The 14774-nt window shown below is 31.4% G+C and overlaps 1 protein-coding gene across 1 annotated transcript in view; it reads left to right on the forward strand.

Annotated features, from left to right (window-relative positions):
- FAM135A (family with sequence similarity 135 member A) overlaps nt 1-14774 on the forward strand; it is a 120090-nt gene that overhangs the window by 13784 nt on the left and 91532 nt on the right. The window contains exons 2-3 of the mRNA XM_051997218.1: nt 8574-8661; nt 9278-9393. Of these exons, the coding sequence (XP_051853178.1) occupies nt 9317-9393 (77 nt within the window). The 5' untranslated portion in view covers nt 8574-8661; nt 9278-9316. The remainder of the gene's footprint in view (nt 1-8573; nt 8662-9277; nt 9394-14774) is intronic.

Genomic DNA, 14774 nt, shown 5'->3' on the forward strand with positions numbered 1-14774 from the left:
CTTTATAATAGAAGTTTGTAATTTTTGAAAAAAAACTTTTTTTTCCAATTACATTTGAAGACAATTTTTAACATTCATTCAAAAAAATTTTTCTAGTTCCAAATTTTCTCCATCCTTCCCCTTGCCCTTTCTTAAAAAGGCAAGCTATTTGATATAGTTTATGTATGTACAATTATATAAAACATTTCCATATCAATCATATTATGAGAGAAGAAACATTCCAAAAGGAAAACAGACACATACACACACTCATACAGGAAAGTAAAAATGGTATGGTTCATCTACATTTAGACTACTACATCTGTTCTTACTCTGGAGGTGGATAGCTTTTTTCAATGTGAATCTTTTGAAATTGCCTTGGGATCATTGTATTTCTGAGAAGAGCTAAGTTATTCATAGTTAATCATTACACAGTGTTACTGTACAATGTTTTCCTGATTCTGCTCACTCTATTTGGCGTCAGTTCACGTAAGTGTTTCCAGGTTTTTCTGAAATCTGCCTACTCATCATTTCTTATAGCACAAGATAGTATTCCATTACAACTTGTTCAATCATTCTCCAATTGATGGGTATCACTTCAATTTCTATTTCTTTGCCCTCACAAAAAGTGTTGCTATATATATTTTTTCCTTTTTTTAATGATCTCTTTGGGATACAGATCTTATAGTAGAATTATTGCTAAATTCAAAAGGTATACACAGTTTGTCCTTTGAACATAGTTTATATACATTGCTCAAGGAATCTCATTTGAATGTATACATGGAAATTTTCTTTTTGAAGGAGATTCTTTAAAGCTACATATCTTCTGAGTTAAATGCTTTTTTATACAATTTTTTAGTAAAATCGTTTTAGTACAACTGTAGATGATTCTCATGCTATGTGCAAATTTGAAAGTAAGTACATGAGTAGATAGCATGGAAATTTTCTTTTTGAAGGAGATTCTTTAAAGCTACATATCTTCTGAGTTAAATGCTTTTTTATACAATTTTTTAGTAAAATCGTTTTAGTACAACTGTAGATGATTCTCATGCTATGTGCAAATTTGAAAGTAAGTACATGAGTAGATAGCTATTGATGGTTTTTTAGCTGTCATCTTAGATACTGCTTTTGTCAATTTTTAAAAAAATTTTAGTCTTAACTAAGATATTTTAGAAAATGATTCTTTAATATTTTGAACATTATGGTCCCCCCTCCCCATAATTTCTCAGTATGTATTTGGTACTATTTAACTACTTTTTCTTCATCTTATGGTAAGATCATAGATTTAAAGCTGGAAGGGACTTTAAAGCTCCATTGAGTCCAAGACTCTCAATTTATACTTCTGGAAATTTAGATCCAAAGAGGTTAAAAAAGTTGCCCAATGTAATACATAACTGAGTTAAGGTTCAAATGTACTTTTTTTCCTATTGGTAATGAAAACAAATCATTAAACATAGATTGGTCTCTTCTATTTTCTGTTTATTTTTTGGACTGAGAATTTCATTTAATTCTTGGGATATGTATTGGTTCTCTCATTGAGTTTTCTGTAAACTTTTTGTTTTAGCTGTATTATAAGACATGACTGTCTTCCTTCCAAAGATTTTACAAACAAGATTATATTCTAAACCCCTGTTATTTTGACTTCTATTTCTCACGACATCATAAATAATTAAAGTACTTGCTAGGTGAAACAGTTTCTGGGCCCTTTTGGCCTCCTTGTTGTGAACAGTCTGTTTTATAACAAACTATAAGAAATGGTCGTAATCAAATTCAGCATACCTTTTCCCTTTTTTTTCCAGCAGCATTGTCTTATTTGAATAGATCAGGTTAAAAATATTGTTAATATTTTCAGTGCCTTCCCATCCTTATTCTTTTAATTTGGTATTGACTTTTTTTAGATGGGCAGAATTTAAGAAAACAACTGATTCAGATGTGATTTTTATACCAATAATCATTTCTATCAAGATACAGCTAGTATCGCTAGCTTTTATTTTTCATACTTTATCTCATAGAATCAATGAATCTTATTTTCATGATACATCAATATGAGGTTTCTGAGTAGCTTATGTTTTTAACCTTTATTTTTCCAAACTTTGGCCATATTTCCTAATATATTTTTCATTATCTTCCCTTATGCTTAACTTTTGTGTTAAAGTCATTAAATATCATAGTACATGTTATCTCTGATGTTCTAATCATGTTATTGGTGGAATTTCTCAACTTTTTTATTTTCTGTAACATGTTGATGCTGTAACCATCTTTGTAATAGCTTTTTGCTTATATTTTATGCATTTCATGGTGAGAGAAACAAGTGAAAATGTTTCTTTGGGTATACCCAATGCCAATAGCATTGTTTTGCTTCTCTAAAAGAGAATTTGTGAGATACACTTTCATTTAGCTGAAACTTGCATTTATCTTCTGGTTTCTTTTCTTCATGAGATGATCAATAATATGTTTGTCTTATTCCAAGTGGTGTCTCAAATTTTTAATCATTGGTCAAAGATGTAATTTACAGTACCTATAATTAAGGTAATGGTTATAAACAGTCTAAAAAAAATTAAGTCTTATTTTCTACCCTGCTTTTTTGCTATTATGTTACCTTCACTATTAAGTTATAAAAGGACTGAATTCAGAGTGGCATTCTGAATTTTTCATTGTTTGATGGTTTGCTAAAAATATAGACTTTAAAATCTATTGGCCTGTGAACTAATGATGAACCTTTCTCTGTTGGGCCTCTGCAACAGACTCAATCTGTCACTAGGAATGTACATGAGACTTTTCTAGTTTGCATAAAATCTTGTAAACTTCCCACTGTTCTGGTAGAGATTTTGAGAATTCAGCATCGGTTTTCCAATATGATGAAAGTCAGAATAGGACTTACTGGAGGATGAGAATTAAATTGGAATTGTTATTTTTTATTAAAAGAAACCTGAATGTCAGTTTTTCTTCCCTCCTTTCACTCTCTTTTTGGTCATAATTTTGCTTCCCTTGCTATAGTATAATTTACTTTAGAAAGGAAGAATTGGAAACCTTGGTGATTGACTAGGAAAAAACAGAATATTGGAAATCAATTTGTTCTTTCTTAGCATTGGATGTATAAAGGTAAAGTTGCAAATGCCAGACTTATTCCCCTCCTCTTAAGCATTGTGGTTAAGAGGCTCAGAGAATAGTTAAATGACTTCGGTTTGCAAAATCTGTGGTTAGCAAAACTGCATCCATTTGATTAAAATTAACTCTGAGACTTGTGACGGAGTCAGATGGACAATGCCATATAGTGTCAGTGTTCATGCTGTCAGGAAAGTCAGGGTTTCATTTTGATATGTAAAGTGTTCATTGACATGTCTTACCATAATCCAATTTAAAAATTGTTTATTTTTAAACTAAAAGTAATATGAGAAGCTTAAAATCATTTGGGAGTGAGGGTAGAGGGAAGGCATGAATTGAAGTTATTATTTTGATATAGTATAAGAAATACCAAAAAAAAATTACTAGTAGGCTTCAGGAACATTCCTTCTAGTTGTAAAAATGTATTAAAATTGTATTGCTTTAAGCAAAGTAGTACATGGTATGTTCTATTTTTGGTGGGGCCTGAGGCAATTGGGATTAAGTGACTTGGCCTAGGTCACACAGCTAGTAAGTGTTAAGTGTCTGAGGCTACATTTGAACTCAGATCCTCCTGACTTCAGAGGTATCTACTGTACCATCTAGCTATCCCACAAGTATATAATTTGTGAAATTTCAAATTTACTTCCTTTTCCCAAAAAATTATCAGTAGGTTCTGCTTCTGAAAGTCTTCATTTTACAAAAAGATCCACCATAATATTCCTTGAAATTTATTAGGAATCATAAATATTTAAAATAATGACTTTCAGTTTACATATAATGCTTTAGGAATGCTACACTACTTAAAGTAAGATGTACCTTTACTGATAATACTAATGCCACTTTACATTTTAATGCTTTTAACTTTTAGAAAAGGTTTATGTTATTTCATTTTTCTTATTCCACCAGTTCTGTTGAGGTAGAAGGCAAGGTACCCTTTTTGTAGATGAGAATATAAATATATATATAAAACTCTTCTTCTGGAAGAAATACAGGTTTGTTTGTTTTTTGTTTTTTTTTTTTTTACCATCTAGAGCCTTCCAGTCAAGGAGAGAGAGAGACAACACTAACATATATAACGTAATAAAACAGTATTGCATGCCACTTATATCAATAGAGTTATAACACAAAATGCTAAGAGGCTATTGAAATCTATGTTATCCTATAGAACAGTAAGAAGAGAAAAGGGTAGGAGAAGAGAGGGTAAATTAGGAGAGTATCCCACTTTTGATTGGAGAATTTAAAATTAAAACAATTCTGAAGTACTACTTTATATCTATTTGATTGGCTAATAGACCAGAAAAGGAAAATGACACATGTTGGAGGAATGTCAGAGAAAATGAAGCATTAATACATTGATGGAATTGCAAACTTATTCAACTATTCTGTAGAGGTCTTTGGGACTGTGCCCAACAAGTTATAAAACCTGCATACCCTTTGACCTAGCAATACCACTACTGAGAATGTATCTCAAAAGAGATTTTTAAAAACAGGAATAGGCCCTCTATATATGAAACTATAACAGCTCTTTTCTCAGGGCAAAGAATTGGAAATTGCCCATTAAATGGGGATTGGCTGAACAAATTGTGGTATATGATTATAATGGAATACTGTTGTGCTATAAGAAATGAGTAGTTTGCTCTCAGAAAAGCCTGGAAAGAGTTCCATGAGGTCATGGAAAGTGAAATGTACTAAGGACAAAGTAATAGCAATATTATAAATTGGTCAATTGTGAATGGCTTGCCTATTTCCTGCAATACAATGTTCCTAAGACAACTCTGAAGAACTTATGATAAAAAAATACTATTTGCACTTAGAGAAAGAACTGATTGAATCTCAATACAAATTGAAGCATACTTTTTCTTGAGGTATTTTTTTAAGGTTCTGTGTTTTCTTTTACAGTTTTAGTTTTATGGGAAATGTTTTTCATGACATCACTTGCGCCTTTCCAAGGGGAAGAATGGTGGGAAGGGAGAGAATCTGGAACTCAAAATTTTAAAAACAAATGTCAAAAATTGTTTTACTTGTAATCAGGGAAAAATAAAATACTAAATAATGGGGAGCAAGAAAAATAATATTCATTCTAAAAAAATACTATCTGAGCTTTGAAAAGTGAAGTTATTAACTAATTTAGAACAATTCAGAGAAGTGTTCCTCAGGGAAAATGCATTTGAATGATTTGAGAGAGGCTATTCAGACATAAGACATATTTGAGCAAAAGACATGTAATGTGAAAGTGTAATATGTTTTTGGTGAGCTTAAAATTGTCCAGAGTTGGAAGTTGAAGAAATATGAGATAACAACTGAAAATAGAGTGCCAGAAAATAAGAGTGCTTCAAGCAAACAGAGCAAGGATTTTGAACTTTTCTAAGGAGATGATAGTAAATCAATAATAATTTTTGAAAAATATATAAAATCAAATCTGTGTTTAGATTATTCTGCCAACAATATGTTCATACTGGCTTGGAGGCTACAGGACTGATAGGAATCCTTGGCAATTCTTGTGGTCTGTGCTAATAAAAGTTTGTAATAGAGGGATTACAATGATCTCTAAAGAGACCTTGTGGAGATGAGATCAATGGGATCTAGTAACTGTATGAGCTTTATGATAGAGGGAAGATTCGAAGTTACAAGATTGAAAGACCAGATAAAAGATGATGACCACATACAAAAATTTCAAAGGCAAAAGAAGGAACAGATTTGGAAAGAAAAATAATAGCTACAGTTTTAGACATTGAGTTGAAAATACAAATTTGGAGATCAAAAAAAGTAGGAACTGAAATAAAGATTTGACAGGCATCTTTATAGAGTTGGTAGGTGAACCCACCAGATGAATAACATTTTCAAGAAAAAATAGACTAGAAATTTGATGACAGACCTTAATAAACATAATAGCCTTGTTTAAAAAATCTGGAAAAAAAATGCTAGAGAACTAGCATTTATTGAAAAATAACTAAAAAAGTGTGGTATCTCTTCAACCAAGAGTTACAAGTTTTGGAGTTTGTATTCAGAAGATAGAACTCCAAAAGTTCTAGCCAAGAAATAGAGTTTAAGAGAATGTGAACTCATTAATACGTGACTGAAATGGACTGGACAATGAATTTGTTGGAATTGAGGAAAATCAGGATTTTTGTGGTCAGGCTATCAGATTGTCAGTATTATTTGTAAATCTCCAAGGATGCTGGCAAAGAATAAAAAATAGAGCAAGTCCATTGGCCATATAGTAAAATCCTTTTGAAAGTGCAGAAATACATTATGAAAGAAAGTACTCCCATATTTGACTTTTAAAGCCCTTGACAATCTAGCTCCTTTCTTGCTAGGCATTTAAAAATTATTCTTCTCCCTGCACTCTATGCAACAGTCCAAGTGGCCTACTTGGCTGTTCCCCAAATGTGTCATTTTATTTTCCTTCTCCACACCTATGTGAAGGAAATGTGTTCCTTTTGACGAGAATGCTCTCTCTCCTCACCATCTTGGAATTCCCTAGTTCTTTACAAGGCTCACCTAAAAATGACACCTTCTTCAAGGAATTTCATCCCCTTCTACATCTTCAATTGTTTTGTATTTATTTCTGTGGGAACATTTGGTTTCCTCCCTTCTCCCTCCCTTCTCTATCCCTCCCTCCCCATTCTGTAGAATGTAAGCTCCTTTAGAGTGGCGACTGACTGTAACTTCACCACTGAAGCAATGTACCTGGCACACTGGGGAGGGGAGGGGAAGAAGCACTTATATAGCACCTACTATGTGCCTGCTTTCTGATCCTCATAGTGGTAGAGTAGCTGGAAAGTACTGTTATTATTTTCATTTAACAATTGAAGAAACTGAGCCAGAAATTAAAATGTGACTTTGCTTAAAGTCTTCACACCATAGTAAGTGTCTGAGACTAAATTTAAATTTAAATCTTCCTGACCTCTAGGTCCAGCTTTACATCCACTTTACCATCTTATGAAATGCTAGTTGGAAACTTTAAGCATATATAGAATTTGTTGATGGTAGAATGAGAATTCCAAAGGGCACAAGGAAATGAACCATGTAATGGGTAAATAGGATTTCAGTGGAACTGGGGAGAAAGTAGAGTACTTAGAATAAAAATGATGCTTTTTGGAAAAATTAGTATAAGCATGTCATTTGCTCCAAGTAGATTACCAGATTTGGAAAACTAGTACAACTGAAGGTAGATTAGTGTCTTGTGTTACTTCCAAATAGGAATTTGAAAGTGTTCATGTTACAGAATTAACATGTTCTTTTTCTCTATACATTTTCTTCCCAAAGAGTCCTTTGATTCTTCATTGAAGCAATTAGGCTTCTGAGTATGGAAAATGAGAAAGATTTCTTGCTCACAGTTTCCTTTTCTCAGACATCCTTTGACTCCCTATAGCTCAAATAACATGGTATAGTGGAAAGAACACTGGATTACTGGTGTAGGGAGAGATTTGAGTTCAAATTTCAGGTATTTGTTTATTTTATGAATCTGGGCAAATTATTTAACTTAGGAGCCTCATATCCATATTTATAAAATGAGGGTAATAATAACTTAACTTGCATACCTTATAAAGCTTCAGTGAGAATCATGTGATATAATGTATGTCAGTTTGAAAACTTTAAAACTCTACATAGATATGTTACTTTATTATTGATAAAGCTGGGCTTTTAAGATAGAGGACCTGATGAAGACAAGATTTTTCTGAGATGAAAGTTTAATCAGACCTTTCTATTCTAACATTTCTAATTTCTGAAGTTGTTTAAGGAGTAAAGATAATTTCTGTCTAGAAATAAATTTGAAATTTGATTCTGACCATTAGGTATTAGATATTCTCAGGCAACTTGTTTTTAGCAAAATATTCTAAAATGCCTAACAATGATATAAAAATGGAAATTAGAAATGCAAATATGCATCTCATGTTAACCTGTTCTTTGAGTGGTTTCATGTAAAAAGATGGGAAATGAAATGAAAGAATTCATTTTTTCATTTTAAAGATGAGTCAACCTTCTCTTGTTTTGGGAGGGGAATAGGGATAGGGAGGGGTAGGGATTTCCAAATTGAGTCAGAGAAAACCCTTGCCTACTAATATTCCTTGAACTATAAGGAAGTGGGCCTTTAGTAAAGATACTTTAATATTTCAAGGTGTCTAAATGAAGATGTTTCTCAAAATGAATCCTTTCCCTCATCTTCACTCCCCGCCCCCAAGGGCAGCTTGTCAGCCTTCTCTTCATTTTAGTAAGTGGCGATTGAGAGGTGGTATAGTTAAAAATTTTAATCTTGATGATAAATCCGAATTCAGCTGAGATGATCCTTGAAGCCAACAGATCTTGTGCCCTGCTTTACAGAGTTATGGTAGCTGATAATGCAAATAGTAAAACTATGTGGAGGAAATGTCTTTTCTATCCAAATTTTGCCTCAAGTTTTATAGACAATATATACAAATACAAATAATATAACAAAGCAGTTTTTTTCATGTCATCACTATTTGTAATCTCTCTTCTTTTTATAGGAAAAGAATATTCTATTAACAAGAGTAAATAACTGGAAGGAAAAGATTTACTATTTCATATATTAGGATGAAATTTTGATCAGAAGAGGTAAGAATGAAATATTTCTCTTGAACATAGTTTATATTAAAAATGACTTTCGGGATTTTATTTTCTCCTGCTCTTAATTTTTAAAATTAATTTTGCTTTTAAAATTATCAGTTAAAAATTTTCTGCCCTTTAGAAGTAAATTGTTTATAAATTTGTGGAGATGAAAAGACTGTCTCTTCTGGTAATCCTGGGATCTGTTTGTATATACTACAGAGTTGAAAAAGGGGTAATGGATAGTTTGTTTTAATAAAATGTAAATTAAAATTCTTAAGGATGCTAATATTAGAAGACAGACTCTTGTTTTGAACTTTTATTAATGATTTGCTATGTCTGTTATTTGAGATTAAGAAAAATATTTTTGTATTTTTACAGTTTTTAAGAGCGCTCAAAGAAATGATTTTTCTGGTGGCATTTGGTTAAATTGAGCTCAAGGCTCAGTGCTTTTTTTTATAACTATATATTATATATTATATATATATTTATAACTATAAAATATGTATGTATTTTATAACTATTGATCATATTTCTTTTATGTAACAAATATTTGAAAACAAGATGTTTTAAAGCTTATTTTCTATCCCATTTCTCATTACTTTTTTTTTTCTTTATTAACTAGTGCTATTTCTAGCTTTATCTTCTATGTATAAAATTAAAAATGACTGAAGTCCAAGCAATGGTAGAATTCTCTGTGGAGCTACACAAGTTCTACAATGTTGATTTGTTTCAGAGAGGGTATGTATTAATTTAATGCTTAAAATTATTTAAATTTCATAACTTTTATTTCTAGAATAGTTTACTTTTTGATGTGCACATTAATAAATATTTGTAGTGAATTTTGATTTTTTAAGTATAAAATGTTCATATAATATATTTGAGCAACTTAAAATGTTTCTAAGTATTTCAGATACTGAGTGGAACATAAGAACTATGAAAAAAGAACCATCTCTGCCTTCCACAAATTTACTGTTTAATTGGGGAAATAAGACATAGACATGAAATAAGTAACATAAAATTTCAAGGCTGAGTTAAAAAGATTGTAGATTGGATGAGCCACAAAATTTATTTTAGAGAAGGTGTGATTTGGATATTCAGAGGGGAGAATGAAAGGCCTTCAAATGAAAGAGGCAAAAATGATCAAAGTTTAAGATTGTATTTGATAATTAGTATGATTAGTTTTGATGGATAATGAGACAGTACTTTGCTAAAATATAGAGTTCTTATTGAGGATTTCAGGAAATAAAATTTTTCAGGTTGAATTATGGCCAATCTATAGAGAACCTTAAATATTTGGTTAAGGCATTTGCACTTAATATTATTGCAAAGCTATTGCAGATTCATGAATAAAGGAATAATATCCTAACACAGGATAGGATTCAGAGTCTTTTTGAAATGTCTATCAGTTTCTCCTAATTCTTCCCTTCCTCCCATGACAACCCTTCAAATATATGAAAATAGTTATTCACAATAGCACCAAATTTGATTTTTTTTTTTGATAGTTGAAAGGGATCTTAGTGAGGTTTTACTCTAGCATATGCCTAAAAAGGTAATATATTCCTTCCAAATTTTTTCATTCTAGTTCCTTCAGCTAATCTTTTTTTTTGCATGATCTTGAGATTTTTTTGTCATTATGATTGCTCTTTTGAGTTTTATCAGTATCGTCTTAAAATATGTTGCCCAGAACTGAACATATACTCCCAGTGCATTCTGGCCTACTTCCCATCGACTTGGACCCTGGGCCTCTCTTCATATAGAAAGCAGATCTTTAGCTTTTTTGGCTTTACCATGGTTTCTTGATAAAGAATTGTTTGAAATCTAGACATATTGATTTTGCAAGCTACTATAACTCCCATATCTTTTTAGATGAACTGCTTTCTACCTTACCTTTCTTGTATTACATTTAGGAAATTGAGCTTGTGAACTCAAGTATAAAACTATATTTATCCCTGTTAAGTTTCATTGTATTGAATTTAGCTTAGTATTTTGACCTTTCACAATTTTTTTTTTAAAGATAATGGTATTAGAGCAAGGATGCTCTACTTTTAGTTCTTTTTCATGTCTCCCTTTTTAGTAGTCTTAAATATAATGTAAACAATTGTTACATTCATTTTTTTCTTTTTGCTACAGTCTGGTTTCTCATTTCCTCGTTTACTGAAAATTTGAGAGACTTAAATTCTCAGTTCCATAAAGATAGACTTTCATATTCATCTTTGTATATTTTGTAACATTAAGTAGTTCTTTTATCAATAAATCAACAAGCATTTACTAAGCACCTACTTTGTGCCAAACACGGGATATAAAGAAAAAGATGAAACAGCTTTTGCTTTTTAGGGGATAATAAATACTTATTGAAGGGAATTAATGTCTGTAGTTATTATTCATTATATCTTACCATGCTGTCTTTTTTCTTCATTTTTTCCTGAAATTTGGTAGCTAATTGGGGAAGGCTATCATTGCTTAGAGATATGTATGTACTGTTGCATATTAAATAAACATTAGTGGTTTCCTATTACTTCTAATATCAAATACAAACTCTTATTTATCATTTAAAGCTTTTCTCAACTATACTTAAAATATATCTTTCTTCACTTAATGTACTTGTTGTTCTAGTCAAACTAGACTTCTTACAAATGTTCCTCGTTTACAATATTCATCTCCTATCTCTGAGCCTTTGCCCTGGCTGTACCCCTTATATCCTTACTTCTGTTTTGTTGAATACTTTGATTCAAAGCTCAGGTCAAGCATCATCATCAACATAAATTTGTATTTATTTTTATATGTGCATGTTATTTTAACTAATAAAACAAGTTCCTTAGAAGGCAAAGTCAGTTTTATTTTTGTTTTTGTATCCTCATGATCCAACATAAATGCTTGGCATTGATCTTTGTATTTTGTAACTATCTAGACATCTGTCTTTAGTAGTGGTACAATTTCAATGTTTTGTTTAAGTTTCTTAAATTGTTATTAAATAACCATTGCTTTAAATTGACATTTGAATTGTCACTAATCACATATTCATATGATGAAGTAGAGTTAATTGTTATGAGTTTTTCCAATTATTTCCTAATATTTTAAAAAATATCACAATACAAAGAAAAAAATTTCTAAATCTCAAGAAACTAAGTATTCTAGTCCAATTTTCTCTTTAAAAATTTTTTTTAAATAGCATCACAAAATAGAATGTGAAATACTATTGCTTAATCCACTACTATGCATATAGTAAGCACTTAAATATTTGGTAAGTTCAAGCTATATTTGTTAAAAGTCAAATAAAAATCGAGTTCAAGATATTTTTTCATCTGTGTGGTTCATTGCAATCCCCTGTGTTTTCTCATTTTGGGTTTAATTAAGATTATACTAGTAATAGTTAAGTTCCACTTGAAAAAGGCACAACAATTAGAAGGTACCAAAGCTTGAGACAGATATAGATAGTTATATACCTTGTGGACAGTAAAAAAGAATGTATTAACGTTTAAAAGTGAGACTTGCTTGTATTGATATATTTCATATTAAAATCCATTCTGTTTCAGTAATAGATATGTAATTTTTAAAATGATTGTCTTAGAAAAAGATTGACCTATAAATAGAAAGGAATGTAATAGAGCATCTGGTTTAAATGAGGGTAATCCAAAACTACATGAAGACAGATGAACAAGATTGTTTTAAGGAAATGCTTCTGTAACCAAATGTTAGCTTTCATCATCTGTCTAATTATTTACTCAAGTCTGACATTAAGGTTAAACAATAATTTATTTTAAGAAAAGAAAAAACCTTAATCCGCTTTTCTTTGTGAATATTACATATTTCTAGTTTCCATATATTATGTTTGATAAGTAATTATTTTTATGTTTGTTTCCCTTTTTTATATAAGAAGCCAAATAGATGTTAAGAAATCAGCAATGTTAAGCTAATGCAAAAAAGATTTTTAAGCTATGAAAATGTAAAATAATGATTTGAAAACATTATAGAGTCATTCTGGGGCATATTTGTAATAGGCGAAAAATCACTTCATAATTGGAGCATATCCAAATATAACATTTCCTCACAGATATTATTCAGAATATCTCCATGTCAAGAAGACTATAGTTACTTTAGTTCTATATATGAAGATATGATGATATTAAGCAGCTGTTCTCTGTTTTAAGACTTGAAATGAGAATTAAATTAGACCTTTAGCAATTTTATGTAGACTTGAAACTGAGAAAACCTTTTTAAGTTTTTATATTACCTTACTAAGGAAAGAAGGTATACAGAAGAACACTAGACTAGTAATGATAATAACATTTGCATAGCACTTTAAGGTTTGCAGAATACTTTATAGATTTCTCATTTTATCCTTATAATAAGTGGGAGTAGTTGCTATTTTCCCCATTTCACAGATGAACAGAGTGAAAATGAGGTTAAATGACTTGTTCAAGGTCCATCAAGCTAATAAGTATCTGAGACTGAATCTAACTCAGATCTTTATGACTTCAAGTCCAATTCTTTATCATTTTACCACCTAGCTCCTTTATAGTTAGGATGTTCATGTCAGGAATCTGTGAGAGTGTACCTTTTTATATTTCTATAATTAATTATATTTCTAATAATGTTTTTGTTCAGTCGTTTTTAGTCAAATTTGACTCTTTTTAATCCTATTTGGGGTTTTCTAGCTAAAGATAATAGTTGCCATTTCCTTCTTCAGTTCATTTTACAGATGAGGAAACTGAGGCAAACCGGATTAAATGATTTGCTCAGAGTCACTCAGCTAGTGTCTGAGGCTAGATTTGAACTCAGAAAGATGATTCTACCTGACTCCAAGCCTGGCTCACTTTCTATCCTCTGTACCACCTAGCTAACTTAAGTAATAACTAGTACATAAAATTCAGTTTGAGCTTTAACCTTTTAAAGGAATGTGGCAAAATCAGAGGGGAAGAAGGCCTGTTGAACCCCCCCAGAAATATGAGGCAGATTCTGAAACAGAAATCAGTGTTCTGAGGATTGATCATGAACCTTAGGTGCCATTAGGGAAGAGGCTATCCAGTGAAATACTCTAGAGAAAAAAGATAAGAAACTCCAAGTAAGATTTAAGGGACACCTACAGTGTCCTGACTTGTTGTTTGTCCTTCATTCTGTAGGGTCACCTGCCTGACTTTCCCCTCCAGAACAAACTGAGTCTAATGGCAAGATGTAGATCAAGGTGGCTGGAGATGGCCCTGGATGAAAAGGGAGACTTGACTTTTTTAAGCTAAGGGTTTCAACAGGTCTCAATTTGAGTCTGCACCCATTCAATAATTAAAGCTAGGTAGCTATTGAGTCAAAGAGTATTCTCTTTCACCTACTCAAAAAAATTCTAAATAAGTAAACCTGGGAGGGGAAGACCCTCAGGGTTTCTGACCAAAGTTGAAGTGATTGCTATGTACAATCACTTGAGTGAGTCAGTTAAGACTCAAAAGATTAAATGGAACTTGCACCCATTGCTGATGATTAAGAATCAGACTGATTTTGGTTTCTGGCTTAAGAAAGAAATCTAGCCAGTTAAAACTGATGGTTAACTGAACAAAGATCCAGCAAAGGAAACTAAAAAGGAACCAGTGGAGATAAGTGCGAACAAAGATAAAATATTATACACACTTAAAGAACTATAATAAATGTTAGTTATTATTGTTGTTTTTATTGTAGTAAAACCCCATGACCAGAAGCAATCAATATAAATGATCTCATTAGAAAGCTCCTAGAAATATTTCTGGGTATTATGAAATACTGAACAAGAAACTGAAGACATTAGGGCGATATAAGTAGTATTTTCATCATTGCTGCTAATTGAACTTGAAAAAAGAGGCAGATTTGATAAGTGAACTAAGATGTCTGAGAACAGAATCTGAATTTCTGCAGCTCAACTTAAGATATATATGCATGGTCTGTTAGTAGGAAATAGAATGTATGTCATTTTGTTGTTTAATTATATCCAGCTCTTCCTGACCCCATTTGGGTTTTCTTGGCAGATATACTATAGTTGTTTGCCATTTCCTTTTCTGGCTCATTTTACCAATGAGAAACCTGGGATTTGTATAGAGTCACAAGTATGGGAAGATGGATTTGAACTCAAAGCCTGGAGCTCTATCCATGATGACACC

The sequence above is a fragment of the Antechinus flavipes genome, chromosome 4, assembly GCF_016432865.1.
Source record: "Antechinus flavipes isolate AdamAnt ecotype Samford, QLD, Australia chromosome 4, AdamAnt_v2, whole genome shotgun sequence".
NCBI lineage: Eukaryota > Metazoa > Chordata > Mammalia > Dasyuromorphia > Dasyuridae > Antechinus > Antechinus flavipes.